Raw genomic sequence first — 20,596 nt, forward strand, 5'->3', positions numbered from 1 at the left:
TAAACATCTTGAAGTTGGTGTAAAGTGACTTTTCCTGAAAAAACACGGTCGAGATCCGAGACCTTTCGTAATCCACTGACCATGTATTAACTTACCGTTTCTTCCAGTTGTTTTGTATCATCACTGTTTGTTATTTGAGCCTGTGTGTGTCTACGTGTATGTGTGCGTTGGAACTTCTGCGTGTGTGTTGTTGGAGACTCTCTGTGTCTGTGTGTGTGTCTGTGTGTGTGTCTGTTTGTGTGTCTGTGTGTATCTGTGTGATTGCGTGTGTCTGTTTGTGTGTCTGTGTGTGTGTGTCTGTGTCTGTGTGTGTTGGATTAGAATGGGATTTGCGGCGACTGTAAATTCTGGCTGCTCATATATGGAGTTGTCACTCAAAGGGTTCCATGTGCAATATCTATTAGAGAGAGAGGCTGTCTGAAGTTTGACAGTTTGACAGCCGATTCGATTCTCTCGCATCCCTCGTACTTTTAATTGCAATGCATCAAATTGGAATTTACGAAATCAGATGGTTCATGGTACGGGAGACTGCATTGGACCAAAACATATCCATAACTTACATAGAGAACAGATCACGATTGCCTTATCTCCAATGTTGAACTGCAGTTGTTCCAGCATATTAAACATTAGAGTCAAACATTAGAAACTCTTATAAATTGAGACAGCTTACTAACCAGCCAATCATTCATTTGTCTACAATTAGGATGTCATGTTAAACAATGCGTAATATTTTGTAGTCTGACTGTTTTTTTGATTGCAGTATGACCGTCTTTTATCAGCATTATACCATGATTTGGGATGTGTAAAAAGTATTGGAAGCCAATGTGACTTAGAAGCGAGTACTTAGGAACACACACACGGATATCCGTAACTTTGCTCCATTCCTTTTAAATGTGCATCTGATACCATTCAATTTGATGTATTTTGAAGCGTGGTGACGAAATTTATCGTTATATACAGTAAGCACCTCGTTTCTGACAGAATAGAATAGACATTTATTGTCACGTGTACTTTCACATGAAAAATGCTGTGAAAAGTTATAAAGTCGCCCCAGAACGGCGTTTCCATTAATGGCAGAAGCCATACATAATAATAAAGCATGTAAAATATAGACAGCAGGTTACCCATTTCTGGGAAGATGTTTTCTTTTCTGTGCAACTTGATATTTTCTGTTCCCAAATGTCTCAAGATTCATTAATTCTAATATTCCCTCCTTCTCAACGCACAGAAACCGCTAAACGTCCCCAAACTTTCCATTCATGCGCTGGCGTCGGCTTTCCTTATCAGGTAGCGTCCCGTACCTTGTGCCATACCTTTTTATTTCGGATTGTCAGAGATTAGTTTAAAGTGAAATTGGTTTGTCTGTGGGACATAAATGTCCTTTAGACGACCTGACACTTGCTGAAGGTGACAGAGTGTTGGTTCAGGAAGGCTCCAAATGAGTACTTATGACGTCTGGTAGACTGAGCACATTGCTAACACTGATACACAAAGCCTAGTGTTTACCAACCCGTGTCTATTGTTGCGTTTGGGGGCACTTTCGATGCAATAATAACTCTTTCAAATGTTTAATTGAGTGTAGGCAGAGACTAATGAGAATTCAACAGACGCAGCAATAGGTTTGGTGCGACCTCTGAATGTGTCCTATGAAGGGAAGGGGAAGGGGAAATGAGCAGAAGACAGTTTATAATGTGCACAACATTACCCCAAATAAACAAATAGCTAAGGGGACGCGCATGTCAACAAAGCACGGAAAGAGGCAACCTTCTACTTGGAGCAATGGAAAAAAAAGCCCTCACAACTTCCCATCTGAACCTAGCCTCTGAGAAATGACTTATGTTTTCTGTTTCTGTGATCCTATGGTTGCCACAGATGTTCAAATGAAGTTGAACGGTAACGAAAAGGCGCAGGTCACAAACGCGGTGTGCAACCTGGGCGCAGATACTTCGCTTTTCATGGTCATGGATGGAGTACATGAGATCCATATATATGTATTAGGCGAACATGTTTAATAAATGTATTACAAAAACCTATTGTCATAATGCCAGATGCAATAACCATAACATAAATTTTAGTATTTGTCATATTGGCGTGGGGACGCTTTTTATGAATTGGCGAAGTGTTATAATGCGATGAATTGTAATAAATATGAATGTAGCGCCCCATTAGTTGATTACATAAAAGCAGAAAAGAGTCGGGGAGTTAATTAAACATCAAACAATTAAGCTGTATCCCGACTCTTTGCTTTTCAGCACCAGAAGACTGTTCCCGTGCCTCTTCGCTTGACAAACAGGCCGAACTCTGATGAGAAGTATGGGGTCAAACAAGCCGTGCCTGAGAACCGAAATGTTAACTTCCAACGCTCTGCCAGTATATCGGCTTGCGTCTCTCCCTACAGGTCCACTCCGTTACATCATGGCCAAGGCATGTTTGGATGGCCTGAGAATCAAGGCGCTGACAATTGCCGGCTAGTTAATTCGACTGTATCCCTTGAAACTCACACTCACCGATTTTGAACTCTGGGGTTTGGGGAGGGTGGAGGGGGGGGGGGCGGGGTGGGAAGAGGGACTGTTCTCTTCTCCTCAGTTTAACTAAACTACATTGTAATTGAGGCGGGCGGATCAAACCGTTGACCGCCAACCGCAGGTTTTCTACCCTTCCATAAAGCCACCTTAACGATTTTCCTAATTAATAGATAACATCTTCTGCTGGGGATGAGAGCTGATGTATTCTGCTGCAGCTTATTCTTTGTTAACCTCCTAATTAACTTTTGTAGGTCACTCAGGTCTCCCCAACCTAAAAGAGAAGGGAGGCTTTGTGCTCCTAGTTGTAAACTTACTCTTTTTTTGGCTCGAATGAGAGATTAGGCACAAAAAAAGACTCAACTTAGGACTGATTGTGGCTGCACACAACATCATTTCTCCCAGGATCATAAACCCACTTTATGTTCACCATTCTCTGTGAGTAATTGCGGTTGGAGAGAAGAGAGGGCTGGCTTGCTTTTTCGCCGTTTTAAGATAGCCACAAACATATACACGAAGGCTTAATTTACTTGTTAAAGGTCGGATAATAGATTTGTTGAATGAACTGGGTGAGTTGTCCTATTTATTTAGTGGATTCCTGATACTGGTTGGTGCAGAAGCCAACGCTGTACAAAGTGACTGCACAGCTGAACGTTTCAACATATATCAATCAGGTCTAGCTTCAAACTGAGATGCAGTCAGTGAAATACAAACTGCGGCTTAGGAATGCTCCCTCTCTAGTAATGAATGAAATCTAGTATTTGGCCGTACAGTACACCCTTTTTTTTTCATGTGATTCTCTGGATCGCGGCAAATCAGCATTCGAAGCAAATCCTTTGCACTTTCCGTGTGCCAGTACATTCCTGCACTTGTGTATGTAAGAAAATGCGATTTTCTCACACTCATTAGAGACGTACCTAGACGCAAAAGAGAGTCAAGCTTCTCGTCTGTCCGCCACTCCGACAAGTCACCTCATAGAGCAAAAACACGGGGATGATTTTGAAAAGAAATTGACTTTTGTTTCGAGTTTGTGAAAACTCGGAATCAGGCCGGGGACAATAGGACTCCCCGTGGTGCTGAATGACTGGAGCCATCTCGAATCAGTCAGCCAAGGCACCAATTAATCCGCTCTTTGTAAGCTCCGAGCCAGCTCGGCCACAGCCACCACACTGCATTCGGCCATTGTTCAGACCTTCATGTGGCGGGATTTATCCATTTCAACAGGAAAGTTTTGTCTAAAATAGTTCGAGCGGAAGTTTCTCACTCACAATTTGCCCCAAATAGATAGATTTGTCGTGGCCCGACCTGCAACAGGTTCGGCAACAGTTGTACAACATTGCAGAAGCAAACCTGTGCTTTGTTTTGCTTGTTTTGTTTTTTAATTCTTATTTTACAATATACGTACGGGCGCCTTTAATGAGTTAGTGATTGAGAAAATGTATTAAGTGGCTGTTGCTCCTCAAACTGAACGGCCCTCTCGACGATCACCTGTAGCCTATGGTAACCTTCTCTGCATTTAGTTTAAATGTTAAAACTTGTGATGAAACCAATCGATGTACAGGCATTCACTTACTATTTTTGGATGCTGTTTTATTCACTATTAATTCTTTGTAAAATGCAAGTTAGGAACACTGCTCCCAACTGGAAAGTCATGCTCCTCCAGGATAGTGCAACCTTATCCCACAGACTCAAATGCTTGGGCTCAGCAAATCAAGCTTCTCCCGCATCGATTATCGATCACCTGAACTGATTTGCTGAGTGGAACTGCCGGTTTGGCTGGGTTTTCTTCCTTTCCTGCCCTGCTAACCCTCACAGCAATGCCATGCTACATTGAGTGATCCAGACGGGAAATATTGCATCATGTTAAAATCCAGCCCACTCTTGGCTTCTCGGAGACTTCCCTGTTACCAGTTTGCTTTTACAATCTTTCGCCTTAAGCCTTGCATTGAGGAAATGCGAACCCTATGTTTGGAAAGTAGACACCAACTGTGTCCGCTGCCGAGTACTCTAGCTTGGATTGAACTATGTTAGTACAGAATCATTGAATGGTTACAGCATGGGAAGGGACCGTTAGGCCCATCGTGTTTTTGTGGCTCCCTGCAAAAGCAACTCATTTAGTGTCATTTCACCACCTGCTCCCGCCACCCTGTATTTTTATTAATCTTCAGGTAATTATCCAATTGGCTTGTGAAAACCGTGATTGAAGTTGCCTCTATTAAGCCTTCAGACACCGCTTTCCAGATCCTAACCGTTAACTCCAATAAAAACCTATTCCTGAGGGTACAGTTGCCTGCTTCGTCAATCACCTTAAATTGGTGTTTCCTGGTTTTAGAAGTTTCCTACTTCGTCCAGACAGTTCACTATTAAATCTCATTTTCAGTTTCACCTGCAAGGAATACATTCCCAGCTGACCTCATTCTATCCATGCAATTGAAGTCTCGCGTGCCTGGAAATATTCCCCTAAATCTTTTCTGCACCCTCTCTAACGCCTTCACATCTTTCCTAAAGTGTGCTGCTTAAAACTGGGCACAATGCACAAATTGAGGCTGAACCAATGTTTCGTAAAGGTTTATGACAACTTCCTCGTTTTTTCACACATGACCCAGTTAAAACCCAGTGTTCTGTACCTATATAAAACACATTCACAACCTGCAATGCCGCCTCCATACATTCATACACAACTCCAGGTCTTTCTGCTCCACCACCTCCTTTAAAGTTGTCCTGCCTTTTTTTTCTAATGTAGTATTTCCAGCAGTTATAAAATACTTTGTTTCAGATACTAGACCTGATTGAATTTGTACCACTCTTGTCTCCAGGTCAAAAAGCTGAAGGTTCAAGTTCCATTCGAGGACATGCGCACAAACACCAGCGCTAACACTCCCCGTGTGGTACTGAAGGAGAGCTGCACTGCCTTAGGTTCTGTATTTTGGGCGAGATGTTAAACTACGTTCCATCTGCTGAATGTAAAAAAATCCACAGGGTTTGTAAAGGCCGGAGACTTATCCCCTCTTGTCTGATCGATATGTGTATATCAATCATCACAAATGAAAAAAAAGATTACCTAGTCATCATCACATTAATGTATGTGAGAGCTTGCTGTAGGCACATTGGCTGCCATGTTCCTACATTACAGCAATGACTGCACTTCAGAAGTGGCCTTTTGTCTGTGAGGTGAGTTGAGACATCGGATGATGGTGAAAATAGCTGAAAACACAAGTCCTTCTGTTGACTTACTGTACAAATAAACTGTAAATGACCCCGGTTAGGTTACTTGGCTTTAACGCGAAAGGCGGAAAAATATATTATCTCACTAGTTGTACCCATGAAGTGTGTACTATGTGTATTGTGCACTACAGAAATTCACCAGAGATCCTTAGATATCACTTTCCAAATCCATGACCATTTCTACCCAGAAGGACAAGGGCAGTAGATACATGGAGTATCTACTCTCAGAAATTGCCTCCCAACGGCATTGTGGGTGAGCCTCCAGCATGTGAACTGCACAAGGACACCTCATCACCGCCTTCTCAAGGGCAACTAGGAATAATAAATACTGGCGGCGTCCACGCCCCAGGAGCGAATAAAAAATAAATTGACGCTATCACGCTTAAAAAAAGACGCCGCGTTTGCATCTTTGCCTGAAGCTTCATTTGTTACAATCTGGAGCAACACTTCGTTAGTCAACGTTAGGAAACAACCGCAAAAAAAGGAAATATTTGCAGGTATGGAATGCATTGCATACCTCAGGACATCCCAAAGTGATTTATTGTCAATAATTTATTTTTTCAACTGTAGTTACTGTTGCATACAGACATCCAGTGTAGTGTCCATTGCCATGTGCACTAAATGAGCGCGTGAAAATGGCCCAATTGTTTGGTTGTTATTGATGTCAGTTGATGGAAAATATTGGCCAGGACACTGGGGAGAGCTTCCCTAATCTTGTAAAGTGCCGTGGGATCTTTTGCATTCACATGCGAGGGCAGATGGGTCCTTGATTGAATATATCATGCAAACTTTTGCACATTACAGTGTAGGTCTTTACTGCGCTGAAATGTTAGCCTAGAATTTGTGTTCAATACGGGAAAGACTCAATCCGTGTATTGGGAAGGAAGGTGTTTGTGGAGGCATGTTACAACAAACGTTAATAAATTAAGCGGTTACAATACAAAAATAACATTTTCTTCCAAAGAGGCGACATTGAGATTAATCTGAATTTGCTGCCCAAGGGTTCTGGATTGAGATTAAAGGACAATGTATTCCAGGAGGTCGTGTTTCGACCAGCTAATACATTTTCGTTTGCAATATTATAACCAGGATTTCTTGCTCTTTCCCCCAAGATTTATCTCATTTTGTGACGGAAGGGCTGAATGTAGGATCCCGAGTGAGTGGGCAGTAGCGTCTCCAGATTGCAACATCTTGTTATGCATGTCAAGGTGCTCAAGGCATCACTGGATGTGAGCTAGCCAGGAAGTGGCATTGGAGAGACTGTGGGAAGAGTATTTCACATTAAACTCTCATGATCAGCATTACAGGTAAGCCTGTTTTTTTAATCACCGAGAGGCAGTGAAATCGCTTAGGTTTGATCAAGACTGATAGAATGCGTCAAATTCATACCGGGTTTCTGAAATAATTATTAGAATAGATTATAGTGTAACAACCCAGCTCTTTCTGATGATCTGAATTGATATTCCGCTTTGTCAATGAAATTATCGCCAATTGCATTTTCTTTCTGAAATGTTCCATTTGAATTTATTAATTTACAACAGGAGGTGTTAAGCTTATCCCTAATATAATGCTGCAATACTTTTAGGCTCGATCAGCGAACTGCTCAAGAACTTCCCAAGAACTTCCCAGTAGCTTATAGATTGCGGGTCCTCCCTGTCTCTCCCTGCCCTTATTCGGAATAAGAACGACTATTTTAAATGTTCAAAGATATAACACAAATCAAACAACTTTGAATGTCCTTATCGTTCAATTAAAAAAAACTTTCGGATTCCTTCCACCATTCACCTTTGATTGTTTGTAAGAGTTGGAAAGTTTTGAAGTTAACTTTTTTATTTCTACTTTGCTACACTATTGGTCGAGGGCATTAACCGGGCGAACATTACCATTCCCCAACGTTGTACAGACAACAAGCATCTCATTAAGTAATGCTGAGTATTCTGAACTCCAATGAAAAAGTGAGTTATCAAGTAAAGTTTCGAATAAATTATATAGTTACAATGAATAGCCTCAGAAAGATTACAGTAGTGTCACTTTTAAATAGTTGCAGATTCCCCGAGTGATGCTTGGCAAAATTGCATTTTAAAAAGAAAATCTGCACTTGCCACGTTTTATAGGTGTGTGACTTTTCATTCGTGTGCTCTGAATCCAATCTCCAATGTAAAGCATTGGAGTGGTGGCATATATTAAAGCCCTGGATTTCAGTTGAATGTAATGTTGCCTTAACCTCATTGATCTGTACTCAAGTTTTCAAAATGGCATTAAACTATCTTTCTAATGTGGGATTTTCACAGGTCATGTGACTGGTGATGGTGGATGGAGGCGAGTGGGCGGAACTGGCTGCCACTGCTTTGCTCCAAGGAGATTTCATGCTGGTAATAGATTGAACAAGTTAGATAACCGAGATCGCCTAGAGGGCATCACAGTCAAACTCGCAGATAGATTCGGACAAGAGGATTTGCAGCTAAAGCCAAGTCCATCAGTCCACCGTGACCGATGTCACAGCGCAAGCCACTTCAGCCAGAGAGAGAAAAAAACCCGCGGATCCCTGCTCGTTATGTAGTTAGTAACTGTAGCAGATTAAAGGTGCAGAAACTTTTAGTCAGATTTGCGGCGCCCTGGGCCAAACCCTTCCCAAGAGCGAACAAGAACAATGCACTGAGCCTTTAATCACAACCGAGTGGTAGCTCGGGAAAAGTATCAATCCTCACAACTTCATCCGAGAGGTTAACAACCTCTTGCCTCACCAGTTATCACCAATAAAAGCGACTTTAGGTTCAACATACAGAGCTAGGGAAGCTCTCGAGCAGTTTTTGCATCAGTTGAGATCGGCAGTTGATAACTTACAGAGTCTCCTTGTTACATTTAACCGATTAACAGATTATTGTTACCTCAGTAAGCAAAACAAAAAGTGGTTTTAAATATTAGCGCGTGGTGAAGACCACAAAGGTTTGGCTTTCTGCATTTTGCAGCGCCTGGCAAGGTATTCAAGAACTTAATACTTCTGTTTACTTACTGCAGTTTGTCAATCGGGCTCCACTTTAGAGAACCTCCTCGGTAATTTTAAATTTTAATACCGCAGGAGAGGGATGCCACGTTTAACAGGAATGTTTTCTGTAACTAACAGACTTAAACAATCTTACACAGGAATATGTTGTTTTCTACTCACCGGCTTTGTGAGCTAAGGTTAAAAGACACTTTATTGAAATGAAAGATCGCTGCCCGTTTTGTTATTGAGGACGGTGCGCATGTGCCTGTTCCAGTTTCCTCTCCATGGCCAGTGAATCTGATTCAAAACAGAAACATTTTATTGCGGAGAATCTCTGTCTCTATCTCTCTCTCTGTTTGGATCAGATGACAAAATCACAGCTTCCCCTCCCAACCACCCCCGCACCCCCTACCCCCTCCCACCCAACTACCTTTCGGCGCAAAAAAACCCCTTCGTTGTAACTTTAAAGCCTAGCCAAGGCTCAGAAATGCAATTGGCATCTTAAAGGCTGAAGGGTACTGACGTAAGAGGCTAATGTGGCCAAAGGAAAAGCAGCGAGATGCACGCTGGAGACTGGGCAAGGGAGGTGTTTGTTAACCCGCGCTGATTTCCTCAAATTTCCTGTTTGTGTGAAAGCCTTGCCTTCCAAAACCAGATCCGGGAGGTCACAGTCATTGCACATCCCACCAGTGTCCAAAACAAAAAATCATCATCATTTGCTTCACGTTACCGGAAGCTGCTGCTTGCAACTTCTTCTCTGTCCGGTCAAATTGAAAGTCAGGACTCTTTCTCTCTCTTTCTCTCTCGCTCTGAAACCGCTGACAGCTGTGACGATCGGAACTTCCACAGGCTTGTTGCATGACGGATGGACACGGTGAGTTCAGCGATCAGACCCTTCCTACTTCCCAAGAGAGAGCCGGTGAGAGCTGACCACTTATGGACGTCACGGGCTGAAGACTGACTGGTGCAAAGGCGCCTGATGTTATTAGGAGTTCTCGTTCCGCTTTATGTGAGCCGAGAGCGGCCGGGGCTGATCGACGGAAGGACTGTAACCGAATTCCCTTCGCGCTGCTTCGCACTGTTGGACCGCCTCATGAAAGTACCCGCTCTATACTAAACATTACCCCGACCATCCTCAGATCTAACACCTCAAGAATGAGCAAGCCTGCCGGATCAACAAGTGGGTGATGTGTATAAATATGAATTTGTTCCATGATTTCAACCCTGGGCGGGAGATGCATCCCAACTCTTTGGGTTAAAAATGCTGGTTCGAGGGAAGTGGGTGTGTGCTAGAACTTAATTTTGATACTTTCATCTCAGCCTGTGCTTTAGAAAGGCAACAATTTTCGTTGTAATGATTGTCATTGGATTCAGCGATCTGAGTTCAGGTTGCAGGGGTTATTTTTGCTGGGCCACGGAGTAAGGTAATTGACTTCTCGACAGTCTTAACCCAGACCATAGCGACCCACAGCTCGGAGTTCAGTGAGATACAGTGCGGTACTTGTCCAAGTACCTAAGATCTTACTTGGTGGCCTGGGAACAAGTTCCAAGTTTTTATGGCTGCTAACGTGATGTGGGTTTTCATTTTTTTAAAAAAAGTCTATTCACAGTGAAACGCAAACCGATCTTATTTCACGGGAAGTTTTCTCACCCTAGTTAGCCGGATTCGCAACAGAACAGTTTTGCTTCTCTTTCAAGTCTGTGGTGACACCTTTTTAAGGATAGTGTAGTGTCCTGGTGGATTCCTTCCTAATCCACACATATAAGAAAAAGTTATATTGGGGCACTCCTGATCTGAAAACTGAAAGAAGCTTCGATCAGCAATCGGTAATTGGCCTCTGTTACTTTTGAGACACATGGACAAAGTGTGTTTTCCCCATTTCAGGAAAGAATCAGCAATCTCTCGTTTTAACCTAGCTCCACGATTCCAGATTTTTTCAGGTACATTGTATTTTCGCAATTATCAGTATATCGACTCCAATTTTTCAGGTGTGTGGGTTATCTCAAGGATTACTATGTTACACGCATGTAATATAGGATAACACACACACCCTTCCCGTGGTAATAAAGCTGTGTTTAGTGATAGCTCACTTCTCACACCGAGGCTGTTATTTCTCACTAACGATTAGATTAGGAGATTCTATCATTGAACTGTATTGAATCCCTTTATTTAGTGTGTTTTTCCTTCCCGCTTACTCCAAGCTTTGCAGGCCACAGCTGCGTGTTAATATCGTTGAAGTGGCTAAACAACAATTTCACACTCTCCTTAATTGTAAATATCTTGTTGGTACTGAAGGATGTTAAGAGTATAAATGTAGACTTTAAAACTACGCGCTCACAAACAAATCGCAGTCAAATGGCCTCCAGATGAAAGCTTAAATCCATCTGGGTGAAATCAATCAAGCAGTCACATAAAATCATTCGAGGTATTAGTAAGGAATTCATTAAGAAGTACATCGAATATCTCATCGAACAAAGTATTTAATCCTCTGTAAATCTGCGCACGATCTCAAAAAAAGTCAAAGTCGTAAAGAGTGGAGTGGCTGATATTAATGAAAGATGTTCCAAAGCAACTAGCTTATAAAAGGCACGGTTAGAAATTTACATCAGCATGGAGACTGAGAGGGAAGTGAATACACTTTTAATTGTCAAAGATACAGAAGATGCGCGTCTTTGCTTTTCGAAACAGACTTAATGTTTACTATCATAAAGAACACATCGAGATTTTTTTAAAAAGGGGGAGTGTAAATGAAGATAAAATATAGATTAGTGATTTGGTAAGATACAGAGTTAGGTTGATCAGTTTTGTATGGGAAACAAATGTAAAACGAGCAACTAAAGAAATGATCTTAGCATCCTGAATTCCCCAAGTTTGATGTATATAATTCTACTGTTGGAGCAAGGTAATCTTCCAAGCGCAGCTACTAGGAGAAGCAAGCGGCCAGTAAAAAGGCAAAGTTTGATTGATTTTATTTCAACAAACATGAGTTCATAAAGAGATAAGTAATTTGAAATGTTAACTTCAGAACAGGACAATCCAACAGAAGAGCGCACTCTTGCAAGAGGTGTATTGAGAAATGGTACTGCTATGTGGAGTCCAGAATTGTTGTGGACTATAAATTAAGGGCCTTTTTATGAGCAGAGATTTTCATTCTCAGGATTTTATAGAATGATTCTCCAGTGTTCCTTTTCCTTCCTCTGCATTATTTGCAAAGTAGCCCTACGCATGCCCAGCGCTGGGTTTGTTTTGTTTTTTTTTTGTTGTTGGATGGGCTGTGGAAACATAAAGTTTATTTTATTTCTCTCTCTCTAACTCTGCCTGTTAGTTTATGTGAAGCACAAACAAGACCGCTGCATGGGTGGCAATAGAAACCGACTCGTCCCCCAACAATCACTTCCCTTGAATCAAAGATAACTTCTTTCAACGGTTTATAACGTTGAGGGTAATTACAGTAATAGAATATGCCATATACTTTTAAGTAATAATTACACACAATAAGTGTCAAATGACCCCCTACTGACAGAAGTTAAAGGCATGTTTCCTAGTGGATGAAATCGTGTTTCTTTTTTCTGATTTTACACACGTCAAGACTAAAGCAGTCGATCGACTGATTAGACAGTTGCTTTGTTAACAATCCTGTTGGAAAAAAAGAGTAAAGGTTCCTCTCACTTTCAAAGTCACTGTATTTGCCTGGAAGTGGTTAAGTCATGTCCCTCAAACCTGCACCTATGAAATTATAACTGAGAAGTTCAGAAACGAGAAAGGTTTGGACGCTGCAAACACTGACTACGGGTTGGAACGGGATTGAAAGCCATCTTATGCAGCTACATAGTAGCAAACAGCTTTGAAAGAAGGATATTAATAAATATGTCCTTTCGCTTTAAGTCATAGGAGAGGCGGTTCAGTCACAAGAATTCTTAATATGTTTGTAATAATTTATCTGTCTGACAGACATGCAGTTTCTCTTTCTTATTTCACAGAAGAGAAATGGAATAGCAAGTAACCATTCAAACGCTTTGAGATTGCTTAATTGTTTTTATAACAATTCCACCTGACCTTCCCAGTGTTGTTGGCAAGTGGTACACAGCTGCGATCATAGAATACCTAAGACCTTTTGCAGGTTATTGTACTCACCCTCCCTATTGGCATATATTTAAAGACGAGGTCTTTTTTTGAACAACTTGGTGAAGTTACGAACAAAGGAGCAACAAAGTGAATAAATTAAGGTATCAGTTTTATTTTTATTTCGACGTTGGAAAAGTTGTTGTGTGGCCTGGCCTTGCCAGTCTGACGTGAAATTGACACCACACGATTGGACCCGTTTCCCTATATATATCGATTGGTTTTCCCTGGATACATTCTGGCATTTCCGAATTCCCATGCTACCGTTTTTGACGGGTCACTGGCAAATCAATGGGCAGGTGGGAACATGCTCACCACAATTATACATCCACCAAATTATTTCATTTCCATTTGACACTGACGTTTATCCAGAACTCCAGCAGAATAGCTGTTTAAGTGAGACTTGGTGTTCTATACTTTTCCTGCCCTGGTTCATTGTGCTACTTTTGAATCCCCATCCTTGGAAAAAGTTTTAATCCACCCCCTCAACCCCCTTCACTATAGTCCTGTTTTTCTTCAGCTCTTGTATAAAGCAGCTGTCGGGACTCATTGAAAAAAAAAGTCATGACAGCTTGTCCTCATTGGGAGCAGTCAACGAGTTCAATGGGAAATCGTTGACTGAACACTTTCTCCCCAATCTCCCGTCTCGGAGTTTGGCCATCCCAGACATTGTTGTAATTCCCGCTGTCTGTGCAAATCCAGTCTCTCAAAGTCCCAGCCTTTACATTCCCGTCGAACGCCACCTGCGGCTTAGAGTTTCGCACAAGTCGTTCAGTGGTCAGCAGCAGCAGCTCCGAAAGGTGTGATAAACACCTCAATGTACAATGATGCGCATTACGGTGCTGCGGTCAGCCCGAGGCTTTCCAAACATTATTGAGGACAGGCTTCGCAATAGCTTTCAATATGAACTCAGATAAAGCGACAGACTGTGCAAATATTAACCCACAGCACAATTTTATTCCAGCTTCAAGGGATACGTTTTGCACCAATCGTTCCTCTCTCGTATTTTAGATCAATTCTTTTCCTGACAAAAATATAACAAAGTTTGTTCTCATGATGAGGCAAAGCCAGGTTCATTTTTGCCCACTTTACTTTGGAACCCTCTGTCCCGCACAGTCACTTATGGAATTAGACGCTAAAACCATTCAGCCATCGCCTAAGGATTGCATGGTCACAGAAACAGAAGTTGCTGGAAAAAAACCTAGCGGGTTTGGCAGCTTCTGTGAAGACAAATCAAAGTTAAAGTTTCGGATCTGGTGACCCTTCCCTGGTTAACTTTGATTTCTCTGCACAGAAGCTGCCAGACCTGCTGAGTTTTTTCAGTAACTTCTGTTTTTGTTTCTGATTTCCAACGTTCGTAGCTCTTTCAGTTTTAAGTGTATGGTCACCTTTCACATTGTTGACTGCGTTTCCCAATTCATAATTAAGAAACACGTTGACAAGTTGAAGTGACGAGGGACGAATTATGTTCAGCGAAGGGACACATGCGAGAGGGTATTGAACAATTCCTGAAACAAACACGTGGTTTACCCTCCCATTTCACCGGCCCTTCAGAACGTCTTCGACTTTTGCTATAATATTTTACATCTTAGAAAGAATGAGAGATTTGTTTCTGCTTCTTCAAATACGAGTTGGTCAGCTCTGGGGTCGAACTTGTTTTTGAAGATCCAATGTTGATTGGGTGAGCAGAAGGAACGGCTGTCAAATTCAATCAGATTTCTCCTCTGCCGCAGAATGAGGTTTGTTTGGTGAGAAAGTGGCTAGATTCCGTCAAATTTGATTTTTATTCTGAAAGATCTCTTCAGGTGTTATCAGTTCCAGTGGTGACTGTAATCTGCTTCTAGTTTAATGTTGGTTGCAGTCTCTTGCAAACATGTTTATACAATCAGTTTCATATACAATATAGACATCTCCTTGCTGCAAATCTCCCGGTTTGATACTAATTAATCCTGATTGATCACTAATGTCACATGTAATGTGGCTGGAATTACTTCCTTGTGCTTACTAGTCTGGACCTATCGAGTAGAAAATGATTTTGATGGATTCACAATGACAGGATGTAAGTTTTAGCTGATAAAGTACATCTGGTGTCTTTTATTTCGGCTAAATCTGTGACACTCCGTCATGGGTCCCTCTGACTTCCTTGAATCTAACATCTCTCCTCGTGAATGCACAGCCTGCGGCTGCAGAAATCCGAAATTCACATCACAATGTAATTACGAGACATCAGAAAAAGCCCCGATATTCCACCCGCAGTGTACCCGCCCCTGATTTGACAAACTTTCGTCCAAGCTTTGGCGAGATTTGATCTTCAATTCTAATCATTCACTGTAGGGCCCCAGCACCGTGTGAAGCTGGGTCACTGACTGTCTTGATTTAACTGTCCCGGGCCGCTGCGTGAATGCAAACTTGAACCGATCAACATGGCTTTTGTTTTCCAAGGTCGCATTTTGGATATTCCGTGCAAGGTGTGCGGGGACCGCAGTTCTGGGAAACATTATGGAGTTTATGCTTGTGACGGCTGCTCGGGGTTTTTCAAGCGTAGTATTCGTCGGAACAGAACCTACGTCTGCAAGTCAGGCAACCAGGTATTGAGCAAACGCTGGGGGCGCAGACTACCCAGGCTCGCTGTGCACACCGTGCGTTTGGGCGCAATTAAACATTGGAAATAATCCATTCTTTTTAAAATGCGCTTTGCCTGTCTTCACCTTCTGGGGGGAGGGTTGTGAGGGAGGGGGTTGGAGGTGCTTTCTAATGAAATGATTTAAACCACTCCAATAAGCAAAACAACATACTTTTCCAAAAGATAAATTCTTCGATATTTTCGTGTAGAAAGCGCTTCTCTTCCCAGTTACATCTCATCCGGGTATTACTGAGATGTCTATACACTGGAATTCAGAGTGAGAATGATTCGGGGCTTATGGCCAGGAACAAGTTGTCCTAAATTATTTCAATTTCTTAAAAAAAAAGTGATTCAATCTTCTGTTGGAAGAAGACAGGACGGAGCTCCTGCTTGTTATTGGCTGCTAGGGACGGGCTGGGAGCCTTCGCTGTCTTTCCTGGCCTTCATGGAAAACGTTTGGGAGACGGGCTGGCCAATGGGGACAGGATCGATCTTCACTGCTCTGAATTGGAACCGCACTACCAGAATCTCAAAAGTTTAATCAACTTTGGTTGGGGCTCATTTACCTTTGACCAGGGTTACAGTTTATTGTGGCCAGCCCAGACAACTATCAGTTGTTCCCATAATGTGTTGAATATGTAGCTGGTAATGTTTCAACGGAACCACGAGCAGTTTGTTGCTGGTTAGTTTCAGGCTATATATATAGAGAGAGAGAGAGAGAGAGCCATGGGGTATATATAGCAAAGTGAATGTATGAAACATATATATACTTTGCTTAAATCAGGCGTTTAATCAGTACCCTGAAGTTGTAGAGTTAGTTTGTAATTCGCCAAATATCTATATCTAAATAATGAATCTAAGCATGTGATTTAAGACGATTTAGTGATTGAAATGAAATAAATTTGGTCTCTGTGAAATATTTTGTGGATCATTACTTTGTTATTCATTATCTTTTTAAAGGGGGGCTGTCCCGTAGACAAGACACACCGAAACCAGTGCAGAGCTTGCCGGCTGAAAAAGTGTCTTGAAGTTAACATGAACAAAGACGGTAACATTTCTCATGTCAGATTCCCATCTTCACTACACCAGCCCCATCTGTCTGACTGTGTTTGAAGTTTGTTTTGTGTGAAATTAAACAGTAACCAATCCTCCCTTTAAAGAAAAACACCGGACTCCTCGCCAGATATGTCTCATATCTAAACAATTCATAAACTTCTAAAAAAAAAACTATTTTCCCCAGACTCTTTAGAATAAAAAAAAACCCTTTAAATTAGAACATTAGAGACTCAATGATGGAGCACATCACAAAATACCGTCAGGGCTCCCGTACCAAAACTACTGTCATTGACTCGTTCTCCCTTAATTTTCTTCTTTGCTCAAAATAGGAAAAATATCATTGTTTGATTTTTAAAAAATATTCATTCTTGGGACGTGGGATTGCTGTCTAAACCAGCTTTTATTGTCCATTCCTAAATGCCCACGGGACGCTTAAGACTCAAGCACATTTTTAATAATTGCAGTTTCCAACTTCTTGCTGAAGATAATCACCTCATGGAAAGTATAAATAGAAAATTCCTCACACACAGCCCAAACTCTTGGAAAGATGATCGGGGCATTTGTTCCATTGCTGGTTGAGGGACATTGTTTTGTATACATTAACTGCCCTGTTCCCTATAATTGTGATTGCAGTTCATACCTGACTGAAATTTGGGATAACTTAAAGGGACAATTAAGGTTCGAGTCATTCCTGTCAAACACGCAGACACACACTAGCAACGAGATCTGTGTTTTCTATTGCGGTATCTTGGTATCATGACAGTTCTTGTGAAAGCTAAATCTCCTAACGGCGAATTGCACACTGAAGTTAAGGTTTTTCCTATTGGTTCCAGGCTGGAGTGTCATTCCTCCGAGTTTCGATCTGTTCTTGCAAGACTGGTGTAATTTTTAAAAGGGCCAATTTATTCCCCTGCACAATGCAGGTGTTCTCTAAAGATGGGATTGGTTAATGCATTCGTTCGTACATTTTTTTTCACGAAAACTCAAAATTATTATTTTTTTAAAATGCCATTGTTTGGAATTATATATACACATATGTATACTAAAAACCGTATCAGTTCTTATTGTATTATACCATTATTCTCCAACTTATGTGCTGTCTCGACAATGTTGCCGTTAGGCAGAAGACTAAACTATTGGGAAGTAAATGTAATGGTTTAAACTCGGTTTGGAGGCTAAACCGAAGTTAATGTGGACTTCGCGTCAGACTTTTACAGCTTTCTGTCATCATTATTTTAATCGACCATTTGGATAAACTATGGCATTCTCCAGGGCAGGTTGGATTTAAACTCAGACTTTTTCAAGTTCAGATGTATGTACATCAGCACTGAACCACAAGAAGCTGCTTTGCTTTTTAAGTCTACCGTCTTCATCTGTTTTTCTCTATGCGTCTCGCTCAGTGAGACCCTCCCTCTCATGAACACTTGCCCTCTTAGACCTGGTTCCTTTAACATCCCATCCTGTCACTGTTGAGGAAATGCATACGCACAATTATGAACATATTTAAATCTGTAGTACTTCGTTGTCACAATTGTAGAGGAAACCGATGATCAGTCTCACCCTGACTCATATTGATTTTGTCCTTATTCATTCAGGAGATGCGGTATCGCTAGCTTGGCCAGTATTTATTGTCCATCCTTAACTGCCCTGGGGAAGGATCTCCAGCATCTGCAGACCTCACTTTCTCCCTGGGGAAGGTGGGGGCGAGCTGAACAGTTCAGTATTCAAACTTCAGTCTGAAATTGCTGACTGTTTATTTGCAAATTGTCTGCATGGTATCAGTTGACATCAAATAAGTTGGTTGACACGATTTAGTTGGAAAAGTATATCTCAAGTTAAAGTACGGTTGAGTGTCAATCTATTGGTGTTTTAGTTTTATGATTAAGACAATTAGATGTCCCGGCCAGCCGATAAAATTGACTGTACAATGTTTTAGGAGGTTGGACAATTTCGGTACGACAGAGAGATACTTCGTCTGTGTCTGGTACTGACGGGATGTTCATTCACCTAGACCTAATATGAACTACCATTGCACTCGGTTTAATATTTAAATCCGATGATAGCCTCACTAGTATTGCACACCTCTCCTTCCGCCGCCCGGAATATTTTGTAAAACTATTGTAAGTTGAGTTTGTAACTGTAGTTGTAGAGAATTGTAAAACTGAGGTGCTGTGATACGCGCACACAGCTAAACTGAACCATAGTTTTGAACTCTGCAAAGGGCAGTGGAGAGCTTCCTATATCCATAAACAATTATTAGATTTCACCTCCAATTTTAAACGTTTAATACTACAACAAAATCCTGCCTTCAATACTGCGACACTTGTGTGTCCAGTCTAACTTATTTTTGTTCCCTGGTTTTGTTTGGTCACAAGGCTGGCAGGATTCCTTAGATGGTCACACAGCCAACAATAACAAGGATTTCCTAGCTAGTGCCGAAAATTTAAACAAGTGGAATGATGATCGAATAATATGCTCAATAAAACCAGCACAAACCCCACGACCCGAATGGGTTCCTCACTCTTACAAAGTTTGTGATTTTATAGTACAAACCCACTTTTAGTTCTGCCGTGGCAACATCTCCACGGGTCACAATTTGACCCAACTACTCGGGGTGAACGGCTAGTGAAGGCTACGTTAAAAAGATAAAATTAATTCGCATCAATATTCTTTATTTCGAAATTTTAAAAATCCAACCTGATTTATACTATGTTAACATGTTAAAGTAATCGTTCTGACGTGCACTCATTAACCAAGAGCATTTCCTTGTCCTCAGCACAACCGTGAAAGTGGGCAAATTTGCACCGATGATAAAGCATTTCGAAACTCTCATCCATTTTCAAAGTTAATCAAAGTTAGTTTTGCTGTGAACTACCAAGTTTACAATTAAACTAAAAGAAACTTAAGCTTCACGAAGCTTTCTTCATTAATAATTCCAGCTGTAGTTAGTGGCATCCTTTGCAAAGGAGGTATATACTTTTTAATTCGTGCTGAGCAAAACTGTCGATAGAACTGCATTATGATCATTGTATGCATGTAATTCCACTCTGCCAGCTGCAGATGCTAACATTTACCTGTGTAATTACATTGACCTAAGATTGAAAGTGACCAGTTTATTGTTACTCACAGGTTCATTTAAAATCTCATGTAATAATTCTACTTTAATTGCTCACTTTTCATTCAATTGACATTTTTTAACCATTCTCAATTTTGGCACACAAATGAGCAACTGATTGAAGTTTATCTGTTATTCATCAGCTGGATGCTACATTGCTGCAGTCTTCATTATTTTACTGACATTTGCTAATTTAATTAAGTCACACTTAGTGTCTGGATCTCCAGTATATTTATGCTGATAAAAATTAATAGAGGCCAAAGAACTAACTCAACTGACATTCCATGGGTATCTCCATTGTGTCTGAGACAGGAGTCATAAGAGATTCCTGCTTGCTATACATGATTTCATCTAGTGTCTTTTTTCCAGCTTATAATCCTCCTTTTTGGTTCAATTCAAGTTTTTGAGCTGGAACTTGGTTGAGGGTCTTCTGGTGCACAGAATATCATAAACAGGAGTCTGGGTAGACTATTGGTTCCCTTAATTCATAATTCAATAAGATTATGGCTCAATATTTATATCAACTTCACTTCCCCTCCCTACTCCCATATACCTTGATATCCTGGGTTCCCAAAATTGATTCATCACAGTCTTAAATAGACAGATTGACTGAGTCTTGACAGCTATTTGGGGGATAGAGAATTGTAAAAAATTACAGCTGAGTGAACTACTCTGTAATTCAATACTAAATGGCTGACCCCTTATTCCAAGACTAAGGATGTTAATTTTAGACTCTCCACCCAGAGGAAGCAGCCTCTTAACATTACCTTCCCAAGCCCTAGAAGAGTTTTATATTTCATTCAGATCAATGCTTATTCTTCCAAAGCCCTGAGAATAGGGGGCCATCCAATTCAGTGTCTGTTCACAACAAAATGAATGATTTTTCAATCTTGCAAGGAGGGTTTGCAATTTACTTTAAATAAGGAACTTTCATTTATATAGTGCC

The 20,596-nt window shown here is 41.2% G+C and overlaps 1 protein-coding gene across 2 annotated transcripts in view; it reads left to right on the plus strand.

The window, feature by feature from the left end:
• The first annotated feature begins 9,218 nt into the window (after positions 1-9,218).
• nr2e1 (nuclear receptor subfamily 2, group E, member 1) overlaps positions 9,219-20,596 on the plus strand; it is a 37,565-nt gene continuing 26,187 nt past the window's right edge. Inside the window, exons 1-3 of one of the 2 annotated variants that reach the window (XM_043687081.1) lie at positions 9,219-9,913; positions 15,299-15,444; positions 16,440-16,527. In XM_043687081.1, coding sequence (XP_043543016.1) covers positions 9,889-9,913; positions 15,299-15,444; positions 16,440-16,527 — 259 coding nt within the window. In that variant the 5' untranslated portion in view covers positions 9,219-9,888. The remainder of the gene's footprint in view (positions 9,914-15,298; positions 15,445-16,439; positions 16,528-20,596) is intronic. The other variant, XM_043687083.1, reaches the window with a different exon arrangement.

Source organism: Chiloscyllium plagiosum, chromosome 3 (genome assembly GCF_004010195.1).
Source record: "Chiloscyllium plagiosum isolate BGI_BamShark_2017 chromosome 3, ASM401019v2, whole genome shotgun sequence".
NCBI lineage: Eukaryota > Metazoa > Chordata > Chondrichthyes > Orectolobiformes > Hemiscylliidae > Chiloscyllium > Chiloscyllium plagiosum.